A 25,971-nucleotide genomic window follows, 5' to 3' on the forward strand; every position below is an offset into this window, starting at 1 on the left:
AGTTCAACATTAAGAGGGAAACGAGTAAATTGATAGAGTACCAAAAGGGAAGGACTTCAAGCAACAGGGATACCAACACACTAATTCGGCCAACGACCCACTTCTAATTCAGATCAGCCGGAGTGACCTCATTGTAACCTGAAATGTAGGGGTGAGTGTTTCGTCATCGCAAGCCCAATAGGGACTGACCCAACCTTAGTTAGGTTTGAAAACTAATAAGTAAAACATAGCAACTGGGATATAGATTGTGCACGTTTATTAAATCGAGTAAAACGAATGCAAACAAAAATAGTCATCATTGTCTTTTTCAGAAAATCATTTGCAGAATGCTTCACACAACTTGGAGCTCCGAGATACTTACCTACCGGCTAATCTAAAACAATCGGTGACCGACCAGTTCGTCATCCTTCGACAATCAGTCAACACTATGTAGTCCTTGTGATTACAAGTAGCGAAAGTGTCCATTTTTTGGCTCTGAATGTCTTATGACTGGTTCACCGTCGGTACTTACCTTTCCTCGATGCACATAAGAGCACAGTCCCCTCCGAAAGTTCACAGTTATCGAAACTGTGGGATAACTAGGAATCAACACTTCTAGGTCCCATTCACTTTCAGCTCACAAGTACAAACATACAACGGGGTACAGTATCTCAACATACAAGTCTGGCCTCGGTTTTCGCAATCAGCAATTATCAGTTACGCAAACACAATTATCACGAGGCATCGACTAATGAACAACAAAAAACGTGCTTATAGGAAACATACTTTTATACTAGAGCATTCCACATATAGAAAAGCCTCTAACAAGGAAGGGACAACTCACTCTACCTGGAAATGCCGGCGTATTCCACACTCCGGTGTTTTCCGTCTAAGCTTCCTTAACGATCGTGTTTCCTGAACCATTACTTAGTTTGTAAATATCGTGACTAACTCCAAATAATCGCGCATACTAAATCTTTTTTATTTTAATGAGGCTATTTATTATTTCTTTCAACTTTTACCAATTTGAGAAACTAACTTTTTTCTTAAAAAATAAAACATTCTTATCGCTTCATTAAACTATCGCTAATCCGAGTGACCAAAGTCGAGTCGATCCTCTCGTTTTATGGGGTCGGTCAACCCTCAGAGTTGACTTTTGACATTTGACTTCGACTTCTAACTTTTGACTAAATACCCCTTTATTTACTATTATTTCTTATTTATTTTAAAAATAAATAAGTAAATAATTATAAATAAAGTTTTAGTAAATAATTATAAATAAATTTTTATTTTTACTTTTATCCATTTACTCATCTTTTCTCACATTTTTACTTTTATCGTGATTTTACCTTTTCACTTTCACTTTTATCTTTTACCTCCTTTCACCGATTTTACCTTTACTTTCACCCTTTTTATTTTTTACCACTTTATCACAGTAAAACCCCTTTAATTCGACTTTTACTTCTTCTTTTTTTTCAAAATAAAGACTTTTCTTTTCTTTTGGTGAAAATTACACAACAAAAACCACCAAAATCTTCAACACAAATTCCCAACACTTTGAAAACTAAAATAATAAATCTTACTAATTAAATCCTCCTGAAAGATCCCACTTTTCACAATTTTCCGTCAACAAAATAACTCAATAAATTTCAAAATCAACAAAACAAACTCCAAAAAATCAAGGGTTTGTCCAAAACCCAATCCTTACCCTTTCTTTCCCCCTTTAATTAGTGTGAAAAGTCCAACTTGTCATTCTCTTTAAGCCAAGTGGGCTTGGCTACTCCCATTATCTTTTTCTCTTAATTTCTCTTAAGCCCACTTCGAAAATACCACTTCAACCATCCTTATTTTTCCAACACTTCACTGATTTTCGGGAAAATTTTCTGGGCTTTTCCTAAGCCTCGGTAATTCAAGAAAAGTTTCCTAGACCCAAATTGGATTTTCTCTAAATTCTTAATCCTTTAAAATATCCTCATTGTTTTATCTAAGGGCGAATACTTTTGTACCTTACGAATACATAGTCCCATACGTTGCACAACAAATTAAAATAAACAAGAAAAAGTACAGGTGTCTACAGAACTTGTGGGAGCTAGGGTTGAAAGCCCTAGTCAACCTTGCTTGTAATTGATGTTTTGTTTATGATTTGATGAAATTCATGTTGTCACCTTCACATGCTAAATCAAAAGTTGAATGCATTTACTTAGACCTAATCAATTTGAGTTAATGTGTTTGCCATGACATGTAGTTTTTGCTAAGAGATTGATTACCTTTGGGCAAAAGGAAGCGTGAAAGCACACCATGTGTGCATGTGAGGGTAACTAGTAAGCTAAAATCACCTAGAGATATGATTGACTTGCTTGCTTGGTTATCTAAACTCTAAGCTTTATGCATTTAGGGGCAAAGGATTGATACATATCCGGTAATTGAATTTGTCACTAGGTAGTTAACTCTAGACTTATTTGGTTAGAGTTAATAAAATCAAAGGAGTTTAGGCCTTAGTGGCCTTATCCGGATGCTAAGAGAGTAATTGGACAATAAGTTTAGCATCTTTCATATTCAATTGCATTGTTGCATCAAGTGAGATTAGTGGTAGATAATCCAAACCCTAACTCTCATCCATTTGATAACAACTTGTTTAGCTTAGTTTAGTTTACATTACTTGCTTTCGTTGTTTCAATTTGAATCGAAACCATTCTCAAAATCAAAATCAAATCTCTACACACCATCTTGCACATACTCACCGTGAACTTTGGTTTACTTGTGAGTTTTTGTTTGTGATTGTACACTTACATATTCTTTCTAGTTTTCCTCTATGTCTTCTCTAGTTAGAGTGAGGTTTACCAATCCCTTAGGTATGATATCCCTTACTCTAAACCCCCACTACACTATAACTTGACCCTTGAGGGTCACTTCAATGCTAACAACTATTATAATCTCAAAGATTATGTCACATGCCGATCTAACCAATTATATTAAAGTACACCCCACAACATCATTCTCCTTTGTTCTTTTGTTCTCTGATCAGATAGGCTTTAGATCCAAAATAAACACTGCTGATTTCATCTTGATTATATACTTTCCTATGGTCAAATTTGGAACCCTAGTCTAACGCTATTTTGGCCAATATAGTTTATATTTTGATTATGAATAAGTGAATAACCATAGTTTAATATATTTAAATTCATATTTAAGGTACGATGAATCTGCTCATCATACAATTTGTGATTTTAAAATTCTTATTCTACATATTCAATGTAACTATCGTTTCTTTTATAAATTGTCCTTCAAGGTCTTCTCAAAAAATTAAAAAAGTCGAATATTGTTTAGCTTTCCAATTCTATGAAACAAATGAATGCCTTTGGCAACCATTCGGATTATCATAGTACTAAATCAGTTGGTTTGGTTATCCCATTTTTGTTTATAGTACCATTCAGATAATTTAATATTTTGAATATGAATAACCGTAGAATAAATGTTTAAGTTCACATTTAGAGTTCGATGAACATGCTCATTACACAATTTGTGACTATAAAATTCTTATTTTCTTTGGAGGCCTTTAACCGAGGTCGAAGTAAGGAAAATGAGTAGTGCTTGTATTTCCAGGTTGTTGGGCAATACGGGGGGCTACACCGGGTCATTTCCGAATTATGTAATCTTTTTCTTTTTAATTTTTTATCAGTTAATAAAAGTTCTTGTTCTAAAAAAAATAAAATAATAAAAGTAAACAAAATACTCGTAGTCTCTATGTTTCCTTTATAAATTATCTTTGGGGTATTCTAAAAAGATTGCCAAAGTTGGATATTGTTTAGTTGTCCAATTCTATCAAACAAATGAACGCATCGTACTAAATCAGCTAGTTTGGTCTTGTGGGACTTGTTTTCTTTTTTTGAAAAGGGTTTGGAACCAGCCTAGCTAGGAGGCTCAGCCCCACGCTCGGTTCCATTTATTGAATTAAAATTTTGCATCGGGGGGGGGGGGGGGGGGGGGGGGGGGACATATAAGCTGAACCCCGAGCTACATAAGAAATATTACAAAGATCCTCATAGAGAACGTCCTAAATAATAACATGTGTCTCCTCTAACGAAAACTCATCTAAATTACCACATCTAGCAAGGTGGGACTTGTTTTCATTTCGGTGCAATCTTTTCGCTTCTTCAATTTGCTTATTTGTTGTCAATATAAATAACATATGGTTACTAGTCCATAGCGAAAATTGAGTTTTTGTAATACCTCGCCTTTCATTACCTATAATCTGTAGGTGTTTCACTTTTTGAGTTGTAACTAGTGTGTATAAGAATCTTGTTCATTACAAAGCTCCATTTTGAATGAAGATGTAATATTATTGATAAACATGAATCCATGGAAAAAAAATTCCACGACATTATACGGAGAATACTTTCGTCATATGCCAATCCAACAAATTGTATTGAAGTTTCCTAAACTTAGCTTTTATCTCACATTTTTCCTAGGATAATTAAGATGGATGAAGAAGAAGAAGAAAGATTTTGACCTCATCATGAAATAGCACATATTTGGATCCTAGGCGTGATTACACAATCACGGTAATTGATTCAATTAATGACTTACAGGTTTAGCATGTTTGTGTGGCAGCAGCATTGTAATGTTGGCAAATGGCAGCTGTAGTTACAGTAGTTACTAGTTCACAGAATTTCACAACTTCCAATTTAGCAGGCTAATATGTATGAAATGTTGCAGGTTGGTATCATATTATTCATCTCCATTCATATTCTTGCTAAAACTTCATAGACCAATTGACCAGGCAGAGGCAGAGCCCAGAAGAGTCATTGATAAATGACCAAGTGCACACACCCTTGGAACCAGACTCACCAAGACCACAAACCCCAAGTTCAAATTCCCCTCCGCGAAAAAGAAAAAAAAGTTCACAAATTCAATAGGATACAGAGAAGCCAGTATGAAGTATGAAAAACACAAACTCAGAAGCAGAATCAGTAACATAAAAAAGAAGGCACAAGTCCACAAAATCTGCAATCACATTGAAACAGAACCCTTCACAACTTAGAAGCATTTCAAATGCTACAAACTTCTACGACCGACCTTCATCAAATCAAACACAGCATTATAGTTCTTTACTGCCCTGAATTGGAATCCGGAATTGGAAAAGGACTAAACCCACTCTGCACCATCTTCTCCAAAGGCCAAAACAGTGGTTTGGGGAGGTCGTCCCACTCGTACCAACCCCAACCGTCACACTTGTCCGGCTCAACAGTTTGGGGAACTTGATCGGGGTCTTTCAGAACCGCTCGCATAAAGATCGTCACGTAATGCGCCGGTTTGGGTTCGTCCAGGAACAAGTTGTTCGTCACGGTCACAAATTCGATCTTGTCGAGGTCCAGACCAGTCTCTTCCTTCAATTCTCTCGCCGCACACTCCTCAAAACCCTCACCTACTCGAGAAAAATCCCACATCGGAAAACAGAAGACTGGAAGATTTGGGATAAAGGGTATAGCAAAAACGCGAAATTAATTGATTAGGGGAAATACTATATGGAAGACCCATTACCGAACTCGAGGTGGCCGCCGGGGAGAGCAAAGGTGGAGTCGCCGATGGAGGAACGACGTCGTCCTAGAAGCACAGTTTTCCCTCTGAGAAGAAACACCACCACACCTACTCTGGGAACCGGAGACGACGCGCCGTTTTCCATTTTCTCTATGTTTATTAGCGGGACGATCGTTACCCCTGACGGAGGCGTCGTATTTATAGAGGAAGTGATAGGTTGCGTTTTGATTCTATTCCACCTTTACCCGCCACGCCTTTTAGGTTTTTCCCGCCATGAGTGGTAGGTTGCGGGATTAAGGAAAAATGAATCAGATTTGACCAAATTAAATCTCGAAATTAAAGAGATAATTCAAGTCCTTAGTACTTTAGCTTAATAACTAAACTTTCCACCTTGTGAACCACGTAAGAAAATATGACATCTTGGTCCCCCTACTTTTGTAACTCCATGATTGAAGCACTAAAATTGTTTTATATGCCAATTGGTTCTACATATGCCAATTGGTGCCTTTTTCTTTAGGGAACTGAATGACTTCATTGATCAAAAAGCGTTACAATCAATTGCTAAGGCTGCTTAGGAGCTATGCCATTTAACAATTGAAGTCGATAGTTATTCAATTTGTTAATTAGATTTGGTTCATTGGATAACGACTGTTCTGTTGTTCAAATTTGAATGCACAAGATATGCATTGAGATTAATGTATTTGATACAATAAAATATTTTTTGAGCATCACAATTTTCTTTAGTCATTTATATACTATCCGCTACATAATCGTCTAAACCAAACAAAACCATACAATTGGCTTCAACTTTGATTAGGCAAAGTGTCAATCCAAAAATCAAGTCAATTAACCATCATACACATATGGACTCAACTCCCAATTTTAAATTGTGTTTTAACAGTATCTTATTTTTCTTTCTTCCTTTTTAGGGGTTGTGCCCGTTTGCCCAAAATCTCATGGTATTTTACTCAATCAATCCATCATCCTTATATTTTGCTCATTTACACAAACTTTAGGGAAAAAGACTCATAAGGGTAGTCATTTCTAAATTAGTGCCAAGTATATCCTATGTTGACTTTTAGGTCCAGAACTCACATTTTCTTGGAAAAACCTGTTCAAACTTCTGAGAAAAACAAAACTAGCCTTCAACATGTCCAAGTTTTTCACCTAACAGCTCCCTGCCTAATAGTTACTTTAACAGGCGGAATCATTGCTGCTTGTTTCTATCCTAAGCTGAGGCAAATTTTCTTAAGATACTGCAAATCTGAACTTTAAAGGAAGTACAGGATAAAGGCTGAACATAACACAGATGTAGTATAACAACATAAACTTATAAAAGACTTGATGAAGTGGGTGAACACACTGAAATTATTTATTTAAACATAATTACACACTAAGGTTCAGAGCCTCATTCTCAAGTAAACAGCTAAAAAGCTGTTTAGCTATCCATAAGAATGATTACAGATACTTACTTATAATGAAAGCACACTACTTCACACTCGACAGGAAGGAAAGAGTACACTGCTACTATGACTTTCTTACTTCTTGAGAGAATATGATTCTTCCTAATTTTCTAATGCCTTACCATGAAACCTAAAGCTCCTTATATAGGGAGCAGAACTCAAACCAAAATTCAAAACAACAAAATGTACAGAACAACTCTGTGATTATCTGCTTTCGTGAGTGTTCCTGATGATGGAGGTCGGTTGGCAAAAGCAGATTCCTTTAGGTGAAATGTTTTTCACCTTGTTCTTTTCTGAAAAGCAAAAGCAGCTTTTGGGAAGAGTCCAAAAGTACTTTCGGTGCTTTCTACACCTGCTGCTTCAAATGTTCTCATCCGTTTCTGAGTTGTGACCAAGGACAAAGGAGTCACTGTCCATCCTGGCCATTATGGCAGTAGTTGCATTTTCCTCGACATCTGTATCTACATACATCTTGTAGTAGTTGTCTTTTTCAAGCTTTTCAACCCACTGTAAGCATGCCAGTGTCGAGTCTATCTATTTTCTTGTGAGAGATATGAAGAGGTCACTGCTGATTGCTTCAGGATGATCATAAGCAGTGATAATTGTTTTTTCCTCTGCTGCCAGGAAAGTATTTCTTGTATCTTCTTGGATGATCTTCTTGATGTATTCGAGAGACATGGCCTTCATCCATGGAATACTTGAATTTGGCTGGCCGTTGTATCCAACATAGGCGGGTTGAAGATATCTTTTTTGAATAATTCTCACATAATGATGAAGAGAAATGTATTCAACTTCACCGTTTGTTCTTTGAATCCATTCTGGTGGAGTAGATCTGAACTTCAGTCTAAGAGTACAGTCATTTTTTCTGACATTTTTGACTGTGTTGATGATGATAGGGGGTAGGCCTTTGAGATCATCATTTGTTTTGGTTCATAGATTATGGACAAAACCATTTTCAACAAGCCAAAGCTTGTGTTCTTGAGGATGTCCACTTTGAACATTAACACCATACCTTCCAACATAAGGTCCTGCAACAATGAAGAGGGTTGGAGGAATATAGTTTTCAGAATTATAGCTTCCAATTAGATTATGGAATTCAAACCAATCTGATTCTTTTAGTGCTATGATAGGAACTCTAGCACTTTCTGGATCTTCAAGATAGTGAATTTTTTCACTTTTAACAGCACTCTATTGTATCTGAATTTCTTCATGCTGTGGTCTAGCATTTTCATGGAGTTCTTCACCTAATGCGAACAAAGCTGGGAACATTATACCACTATTTCTTTCTTGAAAGGCAAATAAGATATTATCCATGATTGCCTTCTGTTGGTAAGCTAGCCTCTTGCCAGTTCTGAACACAGGATCAACAAATGTTCTTAATTCATAATTAAAAATATTTATAACTCCAGTTGGAGTATGTTTGCTTTTTGGCTAAGCAACAGCCGTCAACGGTCTTGATGAGCCTTTACCGTCTTCCGTTTGAGATAGGCTAGCCAATCCTTTACCCTGGGATTCTTCAGTTGTGGCTAAACCTTTTGAGTTTAGCAGAAACCTTTTCAGGATTTTTTTCTTTAGGATCCTCATTAGTTTCATGTTCTTTCCCAGTTCTTCTGCTTCTGGGATTGCGACCTTCGTCGTCCTCTTTTCGGCTGAACATTGTCATTTCTCTGGTTAGTGCGTCTGGAAGATAGTTCTTGTTTCCTGCAATTAATTCAACATTATAGTCATATTGGTTAAGAAATAATTTCCAGTTTGCTAATCTTCCTCTATCAGCAGCTTTATCAAGTTTAAAATTTTTAAAATTCTTTACTCTGGCACAATCGGTGCGCATATTAAAGGGTTTTCCAAGAAAAGCTGGAGAATTTAAAATTGTTTTCTTCACAGCCAAAATTTCTTTTTCTCTTGTGGGATAGTTTAGTTCTGCAGGGCTGAACTTGCCACTACAAAATTTACAGATCTTTTCAATGTTAGTCCCAAGCGTTTTTGCCAGAACAACAACGGACCAATAATTATCACTCGCATCTGTTTGGAGGATAATTTCATCATTTTCCTCATGTTGTTGTGGAGAATGGAGGTTTTTGCAGAGATTTTTTATCTGCTTCACAATTTTTGTATCATTTTCAGTGAAGTTCCATTTTCTCTTGGAACTTGTTTTATGAGATAACATTGCTGTTAGTCCTGAGATTTTGGGAATGAAATCTCTCCCATAGTTTATGACTCCTAAGAATTTCTCTAGACTCTTAGCATCAGGAATTCTATCTGGGAACTTCCAAATTTTTTCAAGGATATGAGGTTGGAGTTTTATTACTCCATTTTTGATATTTATTCCTAGGAAATCAACTTCATCGAGGATAAAGAAGATTTTCTTTTCACCTAGGATAATGCCATGCTAAGCTATCAGTTTTACAACCTCATAGAGGTGTTTCATATGTTGTTCTCTGTTTTTGGAGAAGATAAGGATGTCATCAATATAGACGACACAGAATTCAGCCACATGCTTGAAGATGTTGTCCACCTTTCTTTGGAAGATTGAGGGGGCTTGTTTTAGACCAAAAGGCATTAATAACCATTCATAATGGCCTTGTGGTGTTCCGAATGCAGTGAGAGGAACACTCTCAGGATGCATTTTGAGTTGCCAAAAACCAAACTTTGCATCGAATTTTGAAAAGACTTTAGCTCATCTGAGTTGGTTGATCAGTACTCTTACTTGAGGAATTTGATAACCGTCTTTGACAGTTTTGTCTATAGTCAATTACCATTCAGCTTTTCCTCTGAGGTTTTCTGCATGATTTCTCACGTAGAATGTTGGAGCATGATGAGGGCTAATGGAAGGTTGAATTAATCTCTTGTTCAGGAGATCTTCAATATCTTTTCTGAATTCTTTTTTATCTTCCTCTTTGTATTGAGGAATGGCTTTGACATGACAAATGACATTCATATCATGTAATCTTAATTCACAGACCACTGGGTCTTTTTCGTAAAACTTCTGAGGATCTACATCGATATTCTGCTAGAGTAGTTTCTTGATTTTATCAAGAGTGGGAATTTTCTAAGACTCAAGCTTATTCTGGAAGTGCTTGAGGTTATGCTAGTGGATGAAACTAGCTTCTTCATCTGTGCTAGTTGTTTCTTCTTCTTCTTCATCTTCAGAAGATGAATCTTCAACAAGTAGTTCTTCTTGTTGTTTTATTTGGAGGATGGTTTCAAATTTGGGTTTATAGGGGGTAAGATCACCACTATTATGTTGCGATATCTAATATTGTGTAGTAAAGTTTGGACTCACTACACTTTTAGCTTGAGTAAGCCTATCCGCCCAGAACACCCATTCTCCTTTTCTGAATCCTATCGCTTCTTCATCTTGGATGAATCTCTGTTGGAGAATAAAATCATTTCCCAACAAGAAATCTGATCCTTGGCCTTCAGATTGCCAAACGTTGTGGATGATAAATGTTCCTCCACCAATAATGATGTGAACATTTTTTGCTACTTTATTCATTGTAAGATGGCTTCCATCAAATGTAACACCAGTAGTTGTTCTTTTCTTATCTTCTTTCCAGAGTTCTTCTGGAATTACAAATCTCTTTGCAACTGTAAATCCTGATCCATTGTCTACAAATGTATGTAGATGATATTTTTTATGGTTAGGGAATTTGAGTCCAATCTCTATGTAGTTGTTGTATCTACTAGTAGAGAATACTTTCGATTGTTGTAGCTCATTTTCTTAAGTTTGTTCCTGAGGTATGAATGGGTTACATTCTTCTGGAACATTTTCTAGTATTTCAACCAGTTCAATGGTTGCATCGAGTTTTTCTTCCTCGATGTTTTCTTCCTTTTCTTTTGAGGGAGATGGTTCCATAATTTCTTGGAACTTAGTTTCTAATTCTTTCTCCTTTTTCTCAGAGAAATATTCTTCATATTCTTGTTCTACCAATTGGCTGACAAGGCCATTTTTGGTCTTTCTTCTTGCTTCTGCTATGAAGCATTCTTTGTGATAAGTCTTTTTAGACTTTTCACAGAACATAGGAAGTCCATTCTTTTCGTGACATAAGCAGTAGTCACAAACGAATGTACCAGGGTTCACCTGATAAGAAGATGTTATTACCTCCATCTTACTTTCTTCCCAATTTTTGACATGTAGAACATTCATTTGTCTAGATTCTAAGTATTCTACTTCGGAATCTATTTCAAAATCAGATATTTCTTTAGACCAGGCAGAGTAAACTGACCTGTCATCATCTTCATCATCAGAATATGCTATTTCGTAGCCCTTCATGTTTGCTGTTTCTACTATAGGCTCATATTCTTCAAATAGAACTTTAGTAGATCTTTTATCCTTTTTCTGGGCATTCATTGGCATAGTGCCCTTCTGCTTTGCATAACCAACATCTGCAAGCTTTCTTGCCTGGTTGAGTATTCTGATGGTTGACTCTCTTATTCTTCTTTTTCTTGAAGAATTTCATTTTAGGATCTTCATCCTGTTGTTTCTTGTAATTTGAACTTTTCTTGAATTTCCAATCTTTTTTCTTATTACTCCTTTAGAATTTTTTCGAGTAATATTTTTCTTTTCTCTTTCTGTGAAATTTGGATTCATGACATCCCCAGTTAGTTGGCATATCCAGTATTCCATAACAGAAATTTTCAACTCCTTTGAGTTGTTTCTTGGCCATCTTAGCTCTAAAATTGGCTTTGCATTGTTCTTTTAGTAATTACCTGATTCTGTCAGCAATTCCTCCAACTGAAAATTTTTCAATTTGTTTTTCAGGTATGCTTTCTCTCACAGCTATTCTCCATGGTTCAGGGATTTTCCTGGCCAACAGGTTGACTAGATCAGTATTTTCTAGTTCACCAATTGTACAGTAATATTCTTGAAATTCATTCAAGTATTCTTCAAAATATCTCATGTCACAGATTTTGAGAGCATAGATATTTGATTTGGCAGTTTCTTTAGCCTTCTCACTTAAATTTGAGAGATCTCCAGAATTGATCATACAGGGGTACTGCAAAATCATACGGAGATTTTGAATTTTGAATTTCTTCGAGCCAGTCTTTCCCTCTAGCAGTCTCTTTAAAAGAGAAATAATATTTTTTTGCTACTCCAGTGAGAGTAGTTTCATAGTACACCTGGAGTTTTGGTGCTTCAAATTTTCCAAGGGTTAGAGCAGAGGCCATCATCAGGCTATCAACCCATTGGTCAAGAGTTTTTCTCTTGTCTAGAGCTTTGTCTAAATTCAGCCAGATACCATGAGTAGAAATTAGTATTCAGGGTATATTGTCCTCTGGCACAAATCTTTGAGAATTTCTTTCTCCATTTTTGCCTGTAAGGGCTTTCTGTGTAGGGAGTTTTATTTTTCCTTTTTCTCTTATGATGACAGTTTTGGAGTTTTCTCCTTCTTCCATTTCAATATCTTGATAGGGAAGGAGTTTTCTTTCCTTTTCTGGTTTGAAAATTTTCATTTCTTTGATTAGTTTTTCTAATCGTTCAGAATTTTCGCAGGATTCTGCTTCATCATAGAGGTCATAGAGCTTTTGTGCTCTAAGCATATTTACTGGTCTGTTCAGATCAGCTTCTAATTCTTCTTCAGTGATGGGCTCTGTTGGTTCTTCAACAAAGAATTTGGTACCACTAACACTAGCTTCTCTAGTGCTGTAACTTCTTCTAAGAAGACTGTTGTTTATCATGATATTTTTAGGACAGACATCACTTTTTCTATGATCGTCGAATTTTAGACTGATATCTCCAGTCTTTCTGCTTTCATATATTGCCTCTTTGGCATTTTCTGCTGGTTTTTTCATACCAGACAATTTCCATTCAATAGGAAAAGCTACTTCATTCCAAGTAACTTTGTGGATCCACTGTGAATGGTTCTTCTGGCTTGTGAGGAAACCAGTAGTAAGACCTAAGATATTTGATATCCTGGTTTTAGGTTCTACTGTGGTACTCATTAATTTATAGTATATTCTATATACTATAGCCAGTTCTTGCATATCTTTTTTCATTGATATGCCATCTGTATTGACTCTAAGTCTTTGATAGTGAGCTGCATCTTTCAAGCTGGTTGAGAAACTTGGAAAGCAGTTGAAGTATACCACTTGATTGCATAAAGAAGCTTCAAGTGTTCCCAACAGACTAGCTTGAAAATCTGTTAGTCTATTGACTTGTAAGACACATAGGACTGAACAGTTTATACCTTCTTGGGCAAGAAGTTTTATGCCTACTTGGACTACTCCAATATGCATAAATTGATCATTTTTTGTTCTTGCTCGGGCAACTTTTGCAGGAGTGATCATTAGTAGATCGGTTTCTCCTGTTATAGAGGGGGTTGTAAATTCCAGTAATTTGAAATGATGGCTATCCATCAGATCAAACGTTCCCCTTTTATAGATTTGTTTGAAATCTAACTTTGGAATTGTGGAGTTTTTTACCTCATGTTTGATTTCATTGTATTCAAACTCTTCAGCATTTAGGAGTTGTACTCCTTTCTTTTTTCCGAAGATACTCATCATTTTAACATCACTTGTATCTTTCAAGTTTTCATACCGAATAATAGTATGACTAGTAGATGGTTCCAGAAAAATCATGATAGGAACAAGATTCTTATCTGGTTTTTCTAATGGTTTAAATCCATTAAATTTCTTTGTTTTTACTATAGGCACTTTCTTGTCCTTTAGTATATTTTTCATAGATTCCAGCGTTTTTTGCTGTTCATTGATTTTTCTACTAACACTTGTTAGCTTTTCTTCTTCTGTTTTTGGAAGTTCTTTGATATAATTTATTTTGTTTTCCAATTTTTCTAATTGGTAGATTATAGCAGGTATTTTTTCTAGATGATCTTGATATCTAGATAATTCCTTCAGTAGGATCTAATGTTTCTCATCAGAGGATTTTAGTAGAGAATTCAACTTCTCTAATATTAAATCAGACATTGTCCCCATTGGGGATTCCCCTTTCGAGCTATTTTACAAGCTCTGATTCCAGTGATTTGCGGATCTAACAAATGTTCAAATAATCAAGAGGTTTTTGTTCCTCTTTAAGTATATATAAGATATTTTCAATATCTTGCTCAACTTTATAGATTCTTGTTTGAATCCTAAAGATGATATCCCAGTAATCGGGAGTTTCTCTGCTAAGACTTTCTCTAAAGTCTTTCAACTTTCTTAACTTTTCTTTTTCTTTCCTTAATTCTTTGTTTGTACTTTTGCAGATAACATTTAACTCAAGTTTGTCAACGATCGGAATTATAAATAGTAAAATTTAACTGTTTACCTTTGAATAGAGGATGAAATATAACTACAATTATAGTTTAGACAAATAAATTTAAGATAGGCCCACTACGTTTCATCAAAAGGAAAATAATAAAAGCAAGAATTTGGAGAGAGAGAGAGGAGGGTACTAATGGTATAAACATTAAGTGAAATGAATAGTTGGGAGAAAAAGAGAAAATTTTTGTGTGAATGGGGTTGAAAATAAGTTGGTGGAGTGTAGGTGGTGTATTTTGGTATTTTATGGGTAAGTAGTCATTATCCCTTCTTTTTGCTGATGTATTAAAATCAGCATAGGTCTCTCTCCCTTCATCATCATTCTCTCTTCTCTAAACCACAACTCTGAGATTAAAATCAAGTCGAAATGTCAATAGACGATTCTCAGATCTCAATGAACCAATTTCTCAGCAATCAGTAGGGTTGGCAAATTCTCCCGAATCAAACTATACCAACCACATCCGAGCCGAGCCAAGTGAATTGGTAGCCGAAAAGTCGGTAACCAAAAACTTGGTACGGTTGTACCGAACCGATTACATGAAGTCGGTACGGTTATGGTATGTAATTTCATACATTTATGGTATACCGTACCATACCATATAATTTATAAATATTATTTATTTTATTTTTTATTAATAGTGTGGGTACTCCGCCACTCTTCCAAGTGGCAATATATAATTATAAATATTCCATTATTCCTCTACCTCACCAAATCACTAGCACAATTTTTTCTTCTCCGTCTCTCTTATTCTCTCTTCTTCAGTTCTTATTCTTCCTCAGCTAGTCAACCCCACCTTTCCTTCTCCCCGTCGTCATCTTTACTCTCTCTTTTTTCTTTTTCTTTTTTTTTTGTCAATCTTTCTCAACTCTTGGTCTCCTCTTTATCTCATTCTTCTTCATTTTTTTTTCTTTCTTTGTCTCTTTCTTCTTCATCTTCTTCCTCTTCCCTCTGTTCGACACTCTCTCAATTCCTCTCCCTTAGTTCCTCAATGCACAGCGCCTTCTTCCCCTCACGCATCTTGATTTCTCTGTAATCTTTACTTTTTCTTTATACGATTCCTGTTTTTGTGTAGGCGGCATGCCAAAGAACTCATTTTTAGATCCAAAGTCGACTCAAGAACAGAGCTTTGGAGCCTGGTTTGTGGAATTTGATTTGTATAGGTGTGTTCTTAAGTTAGTTTTAGTTTTTGGGTGTGTTTTATTCGTGATTGGGCTATCTGGATGTTCATTAATTCAAGCTTTTGTGATGGTGAACATTGTTTGCATCAAGAATTTGTGGTGTATTCGTACGGTGAGTGCAGAAAGGCGTTTGCTTTGATCTTTATGTTCATAGTTTGTGTTAATAACAAGAATTCTTTCATTGGAGTGCACAACTTGCTTTGGCAAGCAAATCAAGCTTGATTTATGAGTGATTGATTTGTTCACTTGTTTCACTTGTTTATAAACTCGGTTACCAACCGATACCAACCGAGTCTCTCGGCATACCGAAATGTTGGTATGCCTACTTCTGTGGTCAATAATGGGAGAATATTTCATGTACCAAACTAGTCTGGTACAATAGGTGGTTTTGGGCTTGCAGCTCCGATACCGAACCGAACCCACCCCTAGCTATTAGTGTCAATTTTGACAAATTTCATTTCCGTCGACCCACAGCGGAGCTTGGGCCAAAAGTCGACTAAAACCCAATTCTACCGGCAGGGCTATTTATTCCTATTTAGATACCACCTTGGGCCTATTGTACGAAAATGTGCTTATTCACTTATGGCCTTATCTAGTGTCATTGTCATTTGTCATTGTGATCATGTTAAAGTAAAATTGATCCCATAATTCGTATGACATTGTCTTTTCTTGAGGATACAAAGGTACAAGGGTGGCAGTCCTTTTTAGTCAAAGATGTCAGGAGGACAAGCGTTTTACCCCGTCTTTTTTCTCTAACCAAATCTCGTCACACTAGTAATATCGGACCACGCAACACCCTTGGCCTCTTTGGCATTTTCTGTTTTTGTACGACTTCATCCTTTTTATTTTCCATTTTTGGTCTGCACCCCTACATTCAGGATATTAGCATAAATGCAAGTGCTGCAAGTCTGCAACATGTATAGCATTATAATTAACATACTCTGCTCAGCGTAGAATTCTCCATAGGAAATGAAAATAAGTTTCACTTTCTTTTGTATACAATATACAACAAGTTTTGAAAGAGCATACCAATTAGGGCGATGAATAAAACAAATTCGTTTTGAAAGTCAAAATAGTAAGATAGTAGTTTTCATTTTGCATCTAATATTGAATGTACATTTATAATGATTCATCCTATAAATTTAAGAACACTAACGATAACATGGTTGAATTCAAACAACCAACGTTCATTTATTTGCATGGTATACATTTATACTATTGCAATCAAAGGTTATACTAATGCATTTTACCGTCATCCATTGCGCTTACAATAAGTAACTAATAAACTTCAATTATTTGTAAAATAAAATAGTGAGTTAAAAAAAATTACTACCTAAAGAAACATGATTGACTAAAGTAGAACATAAATCAGTCGATTGAAAAAAAAAAAAAAAAAAAAACTCAAAATTGGGGGTGTTAAATTTGAATTTTATTCCCAATAATTAAACATTTTATTTGCCACATTTTATTTATACTCAGAATTGGGGGTGTTAAATTTGAATTTTATTCCCAATAATTAAACATTTTATTTACCACATTTATTTATTTTCAAAAATGAAATCACCTGGTCACGGAGTTCCGACCGGAATAACTGCCCTCTAAACCCGGGGAGAGTGCCGCTTGTGAATAATCCCTTGGGCATTTCATTCCGTAAAAGTGGGTCCCACAATAACCCTCCAGAAATATCCGTACGTACTGTGCGACTCCCTCGTCTCTGTTTCTCCTCCATTCCTCTTTACCTTCTCCTCCACCACCACCGCCCAGTCCGTATCACCATTTTTCTCTCTCTCTTTCTCTATTCTCTTTGCACTCACTTAATACTCTCACAATTCTCTCTCTAAAACTCACTTCGATCTTCTTGTTCTTCTCTCTGTTCCTGCAACGATGACGGACACGACGGACGATATCGCCGAGGAAATCTCGTTCCAGAGCTTCGAAGACGATTGTAAAATGCTCGGCAATCTTCTCCTGGAGGTTTTGCAGCGAGAAGTCGGAGCTCAGATGAGGGAGAAAGTCGACCGCTACAGAACCCTCGCTCAGGTACGTTCCCGGCCTCTTCTTCTTTCACGCTCTGCACCTTCTCGTTTTCTTCTGATTTCGCTAGCTTTGTTTTCCGAGACCTGGTTTGGTTAATTGCTGAGGAAAACATAAGGTTGCGTACGGTGAATCTATCTAAACGGGGCGTTTTTGTGTTCAGAGTGCTTGTAGTATGAGGCTAGCGGGGATAGAGCACATGGCGGAGCTGCTGGAGAAGCAGCTAGCGTCGGACATTTCGAATATGAGCTTAGAGGAGGCACTCACTCTCGCTCGTGCTTTCGGCCATTACCTCAGTTTGATGGGCATTGCTGAAGTTCATCATAGGTGCGTGACTGAAGAACTTGATCTCTCTCTTTCTCTCTCTTTTTCTTTCATATATATGTGTTTATATTTGTTTGGAAATGAAATATGAAGCAGCAGAGCTTTCGGAAATAGAACTGTCTATCAAGGATTGACACTTAGCTTCCTAAAAGATAACATATGAAAAACCAAAAATTGGTTGAAATTCTTTCAGCTGTGAATTTCATAAGCATTTTGGTGAATATACCAGAAATTTGTTGATTTGTGCAGGGTTCGTAGACAAAAGAATGTGGCATCCCTATCAAAATCTTGTGATGATATTTTTTATCAGCTTCTGCAGCGTGGAGTTTCCCCGGACCAGCTTTACGAGACTGTTTGCAAGCAGGTTGGTTCTTTTCCTTGTATCCATTGTCTTGATTAATTTGTATGCCTAGACAGAAAATAGTGTGGGAAATATATCACTCGTGTTGTTTAGGTTTCTGTAAAAGATAAATCTCACCCAATTAAGGATATATGATCTTGTTTTAATGAGCTCAAGTTGTTGCTTCATTGATGTTGCCTCGTCTTATCAGCATATTGTGGAACATAAGATGTGTGTGTGTATTTCTACTGTTGTTGAGTCATTTAGCTGTCTTGTTCTCAACCTTAAATTCTTCTTGCTGCAGGAGGTCGAGATTGTTCTTACTGCACATCCTACACAAATTAATCGCCGAACCTTACAATACAAACATATCAAACTTTCTGTGAGTGGCTAGTCGCTTTGCTCAATTTTTAGGATGTTGAACATTATGATTAAAAGACATATTGTAAAGTTCTATTTAGACTAATCATATCAAGTTACTTGCAGCATCTTTTAGATTTAAAAGACCGACCTGATCTTACTACTGAAGAGAGAGATATGGTGATTGAAGATATGGTATTGTTTTTCCAACCTCATTCTCTTCTTCCAAAACCCTTTTGCTGGGGCGAGGGGGATTGCATCTTAATGACATTGATATAGTGGATATTTGATCTCTAATTTTCCTTATGATTTATATTTAACTCTTGCTTTTATAGGTGCGAGAGATTACTTCTATATGGCAGACAGATGAGCTTAGGCGCCATAAACCCACACCAGTTGATGAAGCTAGCGCGGGTAAACCACTTCAACATTCGATTCAATGATATTAACATGCTTTGGCTCTTTGAAATCGTGTGCATCTCTTACAGACAAACTAAAATTGTATATATTGTTTACCACAGGTTTGAACATTGTGGAGCAATCCCTTTGGAAAGCTGTACCTCATTATTTACGTCGTGTCAGCAATGCTTTAAAGAAGGTTTTTCTTCAAATTCGTTTCTGGGTTGATTTGTTTCGAGTTCTGTAATGCATATACTACCTTCTGTCGTTGTATACTTTTTCTCATAATCTTTTTAAATTTATTTATCAGCACACTGGAAAACCACTTCCTCTGAAATGCACACCAATCAGGTTTGGGTCTTGGATGGGGGGTGATAGAGATGGAAATCCCAATGTGACAGCAAAGGTACTCGTGGTTCTTATTGATATTTTATCCGTAAATCTTCTCCTAATGGTATTATTTACTCTCTTAAATGTAGAAGAGGCCTTTCATGTCAGCAAAGGACCTGAAGCATGAACTAATCATAACTTTGGCATATATTAGATCTCCGTCATACATAACTTAGTTTACTGTAATGGTGATGGTGTTGGTAATTCATGGGGCAGTAAATCATCTTTTGAGGGGAATAAAGCAAGCCGTGGTACTTAGAATTAATTACTGTACTGTACAGAGAGATGGATAAGCATGACTTAGTTGTGTAAAGTTTTAGATCATCAGTTTACCCTGCATTTCTTCTATCCCTTCCCTATCGATCCTTTTCTTTAGGGTATGAGAGAGGAGGTTTCAGTTTTAAGGATTCCAGTTTGCTTGCAGATTTCATGATTAGATTGCAAACCTAAGATTATTGTTTAGGTAGAATATACAATGCTGTCAGACTGTCTAGCTCTTCTACACAATTCTATCAACTTCCCTCTTTTTATTGCTTCAGGTCACAAAAGATGTCTCACTTTTATCTAGGTGGATGACTATTGATCTCTATATTCGAGAAGTAGATAGCCTGAAATTTGAACTATCCATGAATAGGTGCAGCGATAGCTTGTCAAAACTGGCACATGAGATCCTAGAGCAAGGTATGACATATTGTAGTTCTTTTTAGGGGTCATTCATATTGGCTGCTTGGAATCTCTGCGTGACTACCAAAGCATAGCTTGCATTGTTTCTTTGCACAATTTCCTTAACAGGTTACTCCTGTGTTTTTGATTTTTTTTTTCCTGCTAATCAAGACTCTATTGCTTGAACACTTTAGTTTGAGGGGCTGGGATTAAGTTGGTCTGAAACTCGGCCGGATCTTATTAATCGAAGAATTGTAAATCTCTAGATCACTTCTGTGTATGCAGAATACAAAATGTTGAAAGACAGATGAACACTCTTACTTTATTTTCTGCCAGGCAGGATAGACCAGATGGTTAAATAGTGAAAGTGAGTGGAAAAATTGTAGTCCTAGTTTACAAAATTCTAGGTATTTTATGGACCTATGGGAATTTGACTTCTCTTACCCCAACTCTTCTATGCGTAAGTATGCACTGGTCATCTCTCCTGGATTCTTAAGGTTTCAATTTATTTTTAATAGATGATAAAAATACTTGTGGATCAATTTATAAAGTTAATGTAATTGAAATTTTCTCCTCAGAATCTGCATCTGAGGATCGCCATAGTTGGGATCATCAGTGTTATAGTAGAAATCAGGTAAAGCAACAAGCTGCGGCACTTCCAACACAACTTCCAGCTAGAGCTGATCAACCCTCTTGCACTGGTGACCATCCGATTATCCTCTTAAAACTACTTTTTAAAGAAATATTTTATAGAAATTTTATAGAAAAATTGAGGATATGGAAAGTTGTGTTACTTTTATATTATTTTCATATGTTGCCATCCCTTGTTGCATAAATAAGAACTTGCTCAAGCATGTCACAAAGAGAACTGACATGATTTTCAAAAAAGGCAATGCGTAGCACATGAGCCCTTGTAGTTATTTCCTTTCTAAATATGGAGGGAATGAATTTTCATAAAGAAAATTTTACTTTTTATGTACAATAGTGAGCTAGAGCTTTCTTTCCACCTAGAATCACTAATCGCAGTTACTTTTTTTTCTCTTTGATTGTTTGCCTTCCTGAAGTGTTTATTTACCAGCACCTAATGTATTCTACGACCCATGTTACTCATGGTTTCTCAATCTTGTAAACGTGCCTCTTCATGCAGAATGCAATGTTGGTCATTCTCACTATCCCAGAATTGAAATTCCTCGAACTGGGCTACTCAATCAGCAGGTAAGCATTTTTTAGGATGCGGAGATTTGCTTCTACCATTGTTATATATTCTTATGTGGTTTAACATCGAAGTTTCCACAATAGGTAGCAGTAACTCAATATGCTGTCATCTTTATACTATCTCATTTGTTAGGATGGTCCGGACTCTCCAAGATCTCCAATGGCAAAGTCTCCATCCCAGAACTCTCTTCGTAATGCTAGTCTCATTGCCAAGAGGAAAATGTTTGCTGAGTCCCAGGTTGGAAGGTCCAGTTTCCAGAAGCTTTTAGAGCCAAAGCCCACTAAGAGATCTGCAATTGCTCCTTATAGAATTGTTCTTGGTAATATAAAAGAGAAGGTATGTTTATTTGCTTTGAATATGTCAAGTAAGTTGTTAGTGGATACATAGCTAAGCTTGATTGATTTATATTTTTGTGATACTGGTTTGGGATGATACCACCCCTTTTCTGGAACAGCTTGTTTATTCTGACAATGTTTGCTTCTTTAGGTGATTGATTGAAAGAGAATGATTATACGGTCATTTGTTTTTGTTATGTTACTTATGCATGTGTATGTTCTGTGCGTACAGCTTATGAAGACACGAAGACGATTGGAGCTTCTTCTAGAGGATCTGCCTTGCGATTTTAATCTATTGGAGTATTATGACACATCAGATGAACTTATAGAACCACTGATGACATGCCATGACTCTTTGGTAATCTCTCTCTCTCCCTGTGCAGACACAAATGTGCCACATCTGCATGCATACAGACTTCTTATGTAATGTTGAATGACAAGTTGACAACCATCATTTTTTTTGCAGCAATCATGTGGATCTGGGATCCTAGCTGATGGTCGGCTTGCTGATTTGATCCGAAGAGTTGCTACCTTTGGGATGGTATTAATGAAGCTCGACTTGCGTCAGGTGTGCTTTTATTTTATTGTAAAAGTTGCTTGCTCTTGAAACACATTTAACGGAAGATTGCATTGGGGCAGGAATCTGGTAGACATGCTGAAACATTTGATGCAATTACCAAATATTTGGATATGGGCACATACAGTGAGTGGGATGAAGAAAAGAAACTGGAATTTCTAACAAGAGAGCTCAAAGGAAAAAGACCGCTAGTCTCACCTAGCATGGAGGTAAGGTAGTAATGTTAGGATTACTATTTTCCAAAGTTCAGAATAAGTTACTCCTACCCGAATATTTCAAAAAAATCTGACAAGAATTCTTTGCTATATATCTAATGTGTCTCTTCATTACAACAATTAAATGAAATCATGTAGTCATTATTTGCCTACAGGGAATGGACTTTAGATAAGCACAAGTTGATATAGCATGATGATGGAGTTGTTTACTATTCCCAAAAGTTTAAGCTGTTAGGATTAAGGTCAACAATTTGTTTTTTACTCTCAAACTCACTTAATAGCATGCGTTCAACTTAATTGGGAGGTTTTGCAATTGCAAGAATTCCAACTCAGGATCTTCTTTTCTGATAGGAAGAGAAAGTCTTGGTTTACCACTATTGGCCAAAACCTTAAACTATGAAGGTGTGGTTCAACAACTGTTTATACCTAGCAAATTCAAAGAGAAATGTAGATTTGAAAATAGAATTTGTAAAGTACTTACTTGGTCTAAAAATTAGGAAATATAGTTCTGCAGAACCAAAATCCATTTTTCCTAGATGGCTGGGTAAATTTTGGAATTTACTCCTAAAATGGATATTAGGTCAGTTTTAAGGTGTTATTTTGAGGAATCAAACTAAGGTCTTTCAAATTGAAGATGCCTCTGTTTGACTTGATCCACCAAAAGGGGCAAGAAATAGAAAGGAAAAGAAACTATAGAAATGAGAGAATTACTAATTTGGGTTTTAAAGCTGCAACCTTCCTGTTATTACCCTGATGCTTCATGTGTGAGACTCATGCATCTCCTCATGACTTTCCAGGTTGCTTCTGATGTTAAAGAAGTACTGGATACCTTCCGCATTGCTGCTGAGCTAGGGAGTGATTCGCTTGGAGCATATGTGATTTCTATGGCTTCTAACGTATGGCATATGACTTTCATTATTGATTCGTATTCCAGCTTTGCATTTACAAGGCTAAGGAAATTGAATTTCCAATTGCAAAGTTTCTATACATGAATTCTCTGTTAAAATTGATAAAAATGCTACCATGTACGTTGTAATTCGCAGGCAAGTGATGTCCTAGCTGTGGAGCTTTTGCAAAAAGATGCACGACTTGCCGTTAGTGGAGAAATAGGAAAGCCATGTCCTGGTGGAACGTAAGTATGCTCTATGTTGATACTGCTAGATTAAATGGTCCTTCTTTAGTTGCATTCTTCCTCTATGGTAACCTTTTTGTTTCACATGGCATCTGATATTTGCACTTCATTTATTCATTGGATTATTTCTCTAGATTTTTATCATTTTGTTAATTTGTGTGCACATCAAATGAAGCTGTAGTTGTTAAGCACCTTTATGATCCATCTTGATTCCCCATTGCATAGAAAATAGATAGGCTTGGTATTAAAAGGTGGTTTCTTCTCCAATTAAATTTCTGTTACTTGCTATGGATCACCTCATACTTATGTAGTCCATGGTTACTTAGCATTTTTTACTTTTATGGGTAGGATATTAAAGTAGGAAGGGGAAGACTGAAATTTTCTTTTCTTAAATCGGGAATTAAATTAAAGCCTGTAAGTTTTTCATTACTGATGTTAAAATTGCAATTACACTATATACAAACTGATTGTTCATACATCTTGGAACAGGCTGCGTGTGGTTCCTTTGTTTGAAACTGTGAAGGACTTGAGAGGAGCTGGCTCAGTGATCAGGAAATTATTGTCCATTGATTGGTACAGGGAGCACATCATCAAGAACCATAATGGGCATCAAGAGGTATCTATAGAAGCACTTTTTGAAATCCGATGAATCTCATGGAGCTTACGAAGTTATATTGAACAGGTGATGGTTGGATACTCTGATTCTGGAAAAGATGCAGGGCGTTTTACTGCTGCATGGGAACTTTACAAAGCTCAAGAGGATGTTGTAGCTGCATGCAATGAGTATGATATCAAAGTTACCCTGTTTCATGGGAGAGGAGGAAGTATTGGTCGTGGAGGGGGCCCTACATATCTTGCCATTCAATCCCAGCCGCCTGGCTCTGTGATGGTAAACTTTTTGTTTTGCACTCACCAATCTGCTTCATCTTAATTTGATTGTCTTCATGGTTTTGAAATGTTCAAAAAGGAGAAGTATTCACCAATTCGCATTTTACATGTCTTGAACTTGGACGTTATTGATAAGCTAGTGTAGTCAAACCATGTATCTCTCAGTTGAATCATGTAATATACATTCTTTCTGTAGATTCTGAATTTGTTTAGCCTTATCTTACATGGTTAAACAAAAAAGCCAAGTTTTCTGCTCAAAATCTTTAAATCTATAGTGCTTGTAAAATGTTTCAGGGTACTCTACGATCAACGGAGCAAGGAGAAATGGTACAGGCAAAATTTGGGCTGCCACAGATTGCTGTCAGACAGCTAGAGATATACACAACAGCTGTGCTGCTTGCAACATTGCGTCCTCCACACCCTCCTCGAGAACAAAAGTGGCGTAACCTCATGGAGGAGATCTCAAAAATCAGTTGTCAGAATTATAGGAGCGTAGTCTACGAAAATCCAGAATTCCTTACTTACTTCCAGGAGGCTACACCCCAGGCTGAGCTTGGGTTCCTCAACATAGGAAGCCGCCCTACAAGAAGAAAGAGTTCTACAGGAATTGGTCATCTTCGGGCAATTCCATGGGTGTTTGCATGGACTCAAACCAGATTTGTTCTTCCAGCTTGGCTTGGAGTTGGACCAGGTTTAAGGGGGGTTTGTGAGAAGGGACACACTGAAGACTTGAAAGCCATGTACAAAGAATGGCCTTTCTTCCAGTCCACCATTGACCTCATTGAGATGGTTTTAGGGAAGGCAGACGTTCCTATATCCAAACACTATGATGAAGTTCTCGTCTCAAACAGCAGGCGCCATCTTGGTGATGAACTGAGAATGGAGCTGGTAGCGACAGAGAAATTGGTGTTGGTGGTTAGTGGACATGAGAAACTATCTGCTAATAATCGGATCTTGAGGAGGCTGATCGAGAGCAGGCTTGCCTATCTCAATCCCATGAACTTATTGCAGGTTGAGGTACTTAAGAGATTGAGAAGCGATGATGATAATAAACAACTCAGAGATGCCTTGCTAATCACAATCAACGGGATCGCTGCAGGGATGAGGAATACAGGCTAAGTGAAGTGGTCTTGGATGCCACACTTGTTTACCGGAGATTCCAATTTCCACATTTAATTTTTCGTAGTCATTTTTATCTCGAGGGTTTCTGTTGTTGTGAGGCAAGGTTGATGAGGAAGGAATTAATGTTCTATATTCAGTATGTTCCCATGGACATATAATACTACTGCAGTGATGAAATGTTGAATTGGTTCTAAAATTTTCACTTGGTTGCTTAATTAATTAGGTCTGCACAAGGCTGCATGATTATCTTTACATTCCCATAAGGCTCAAGGCTATATAGCATCTGGTCCTCTTGGGCATATAATGGTGTTAATCCCTACTTTTCTTCACTTGCATTCGGCTCTCGTGTGAATGGTTGCTAACTTGCTATCTTCTTGTCCAAAACTTCAAAGAAGAGGAGACTGAAAATCACTACCCGGCCATTCAATGAGATTCAAATTGTAGTATACGCTTAGCCTTTTTATTTATTTATTTTTATTTGCACCATTAATTGTGCTTTCACTTATTTGAATTTTTGTCGTTGCTGCTAAATTTCATCTACTTGTGCATAAATATTACAA

General features: G+C 36.7%; 2 protein-coding genes across 3 annotated transcripts; one reads left to right on the forward strand and one right to left on the reverse strand.

Annotated features, from left to right (window-relative positions):
- Positions 1 to 4,864: 4,864 nt before the first annotated feature.
- LOC112200067 (geranyl diphosphate phosphohydrolase) lies at positions 4,865 to 5,756 on the reverse strand. Its single transcript, XM_024341075.2, has 2 exons — positions 5,521 to 5,756; positions 4,865 to 5,404 (listed from the first exon to the last, which is right to left on the reverse strand). Exons 1-2 carry the CDS (start codon positions 5,660 to 5,662, stop codon positions 5,088 to 5,090), a joined length of 459 nt encoding a protein of 152 aa, XP_024196843.1. The 5' UTR covers positions 5,663 to 5,756; the 3' UTR covers positions 4,865 to 5,087.
- Positions 5,757 to 17,008: 11,252 nt separating this feature from the next.
- Positions 17,009 to 25,674, forward strand: LOC112199861 (phosphoenolpyruvate carboxylase 4). 2 transcript variants are annotated; one of them, XM_024340834.2, is made up of 20 exons: positions 17,013 to 17,456; positions 17,614 to 17,777; positions 18,024 to 18,138; positions 18,419 to 18,496; positions 18,601 to 18,669; positions 18,810 to 18,888; positions 18,996 to 19,072; positions 19,184 to 19,279; positions 19,803 to 19,944; positions 20,505 to 20,627; positions 21,074 to 21,141; positions 21,275 to 21,478; positions 21,710 to 21,835; positions 21,944 to 22,045; positions 22,117 to 22,263; positions 23,067 to 23,165; positions 23,313 to 23,401; positions 23,891 to 24,017; positions 24,084 to 24,290; positions 24,584 to 25,674. In XM_024340834.2, the coding sequence occupies exons 1-20, from the start codon at positions 17,301 to 17,303 to the stop codon at positions 25,406 to 25,408; spliced, it is 3,093 nt and encodes a 1,030-aa protein (XP_024196602.1). In that variant the 5' UTR covers positions 17,013 to 17,300; the 3' UTR covers positions 25,409 to 25,674. The 2 variants fall into 2 exon arrangements, with proteins under 2 accessions (XP_024196603.1, XP_024196602.1); XM_024340835.2 differs by lacking the exon at positions 20,505 to 20,627 and having other exon boundaries at positions 17,009 to 17,456.
- Positions 25,675 to 25,971: the final 297 nt, after the last annotated feature.

Source organism: Rosa chinensis, chromosome 4 (genome assembly GCF_002994745.2).
Source record: "Rosa chinensis cultivar Old Blush chromosome 4, RchiOBHm-V2, whole genome shotgun sequence".
NCBI lineage: Eukaryota > Viridiplantae > Streptophyta > Magnoliopsida > Rosales > Rosaceae > Rosa > Rosa chinensis.

Excerpts from the sequence above, each read along its gene's own strand:
- LOC112199861 (XM_024340834.2), top strand. The coding sequence starts at position 17,301 with ATGACGGACACGACGGACGATATCGCCGAGGAAATCTCGTTCCAGAGC. Across the intron at positions 18,139-18,418 it reads ACGAGACTGTTTGCAAGCAG|GAGGTCGAGATTGTTCTTAC; the intron begins GTTGGTTCTTTT and ends TTCTTGCTGCAG. Across the intron at positions 19,280-19,802 it reads ATCCCAATGTGACAGCAAAG|GTCACAAAAGATGTCTCACT; the intron begins GTACTCGTGGTT and ends TTATTGCTTCAG.
- LOC112200067 (XM_024341075.2), bottom strand. The coding sequence starts at position 5,662 with ATGGAAAACGGCGCGTCGTCTCCGGTTCCCAGAGTAGGTGTGGTGGTG. Across the intron at positions 5,405-5,520 it reads CGGCGGCCACCTCGAGTTCG|GTGAGGGTTTTGAGGAGTGT; the intron begins GTAATGGGTCTT and ends TTTCTCGAGTAG.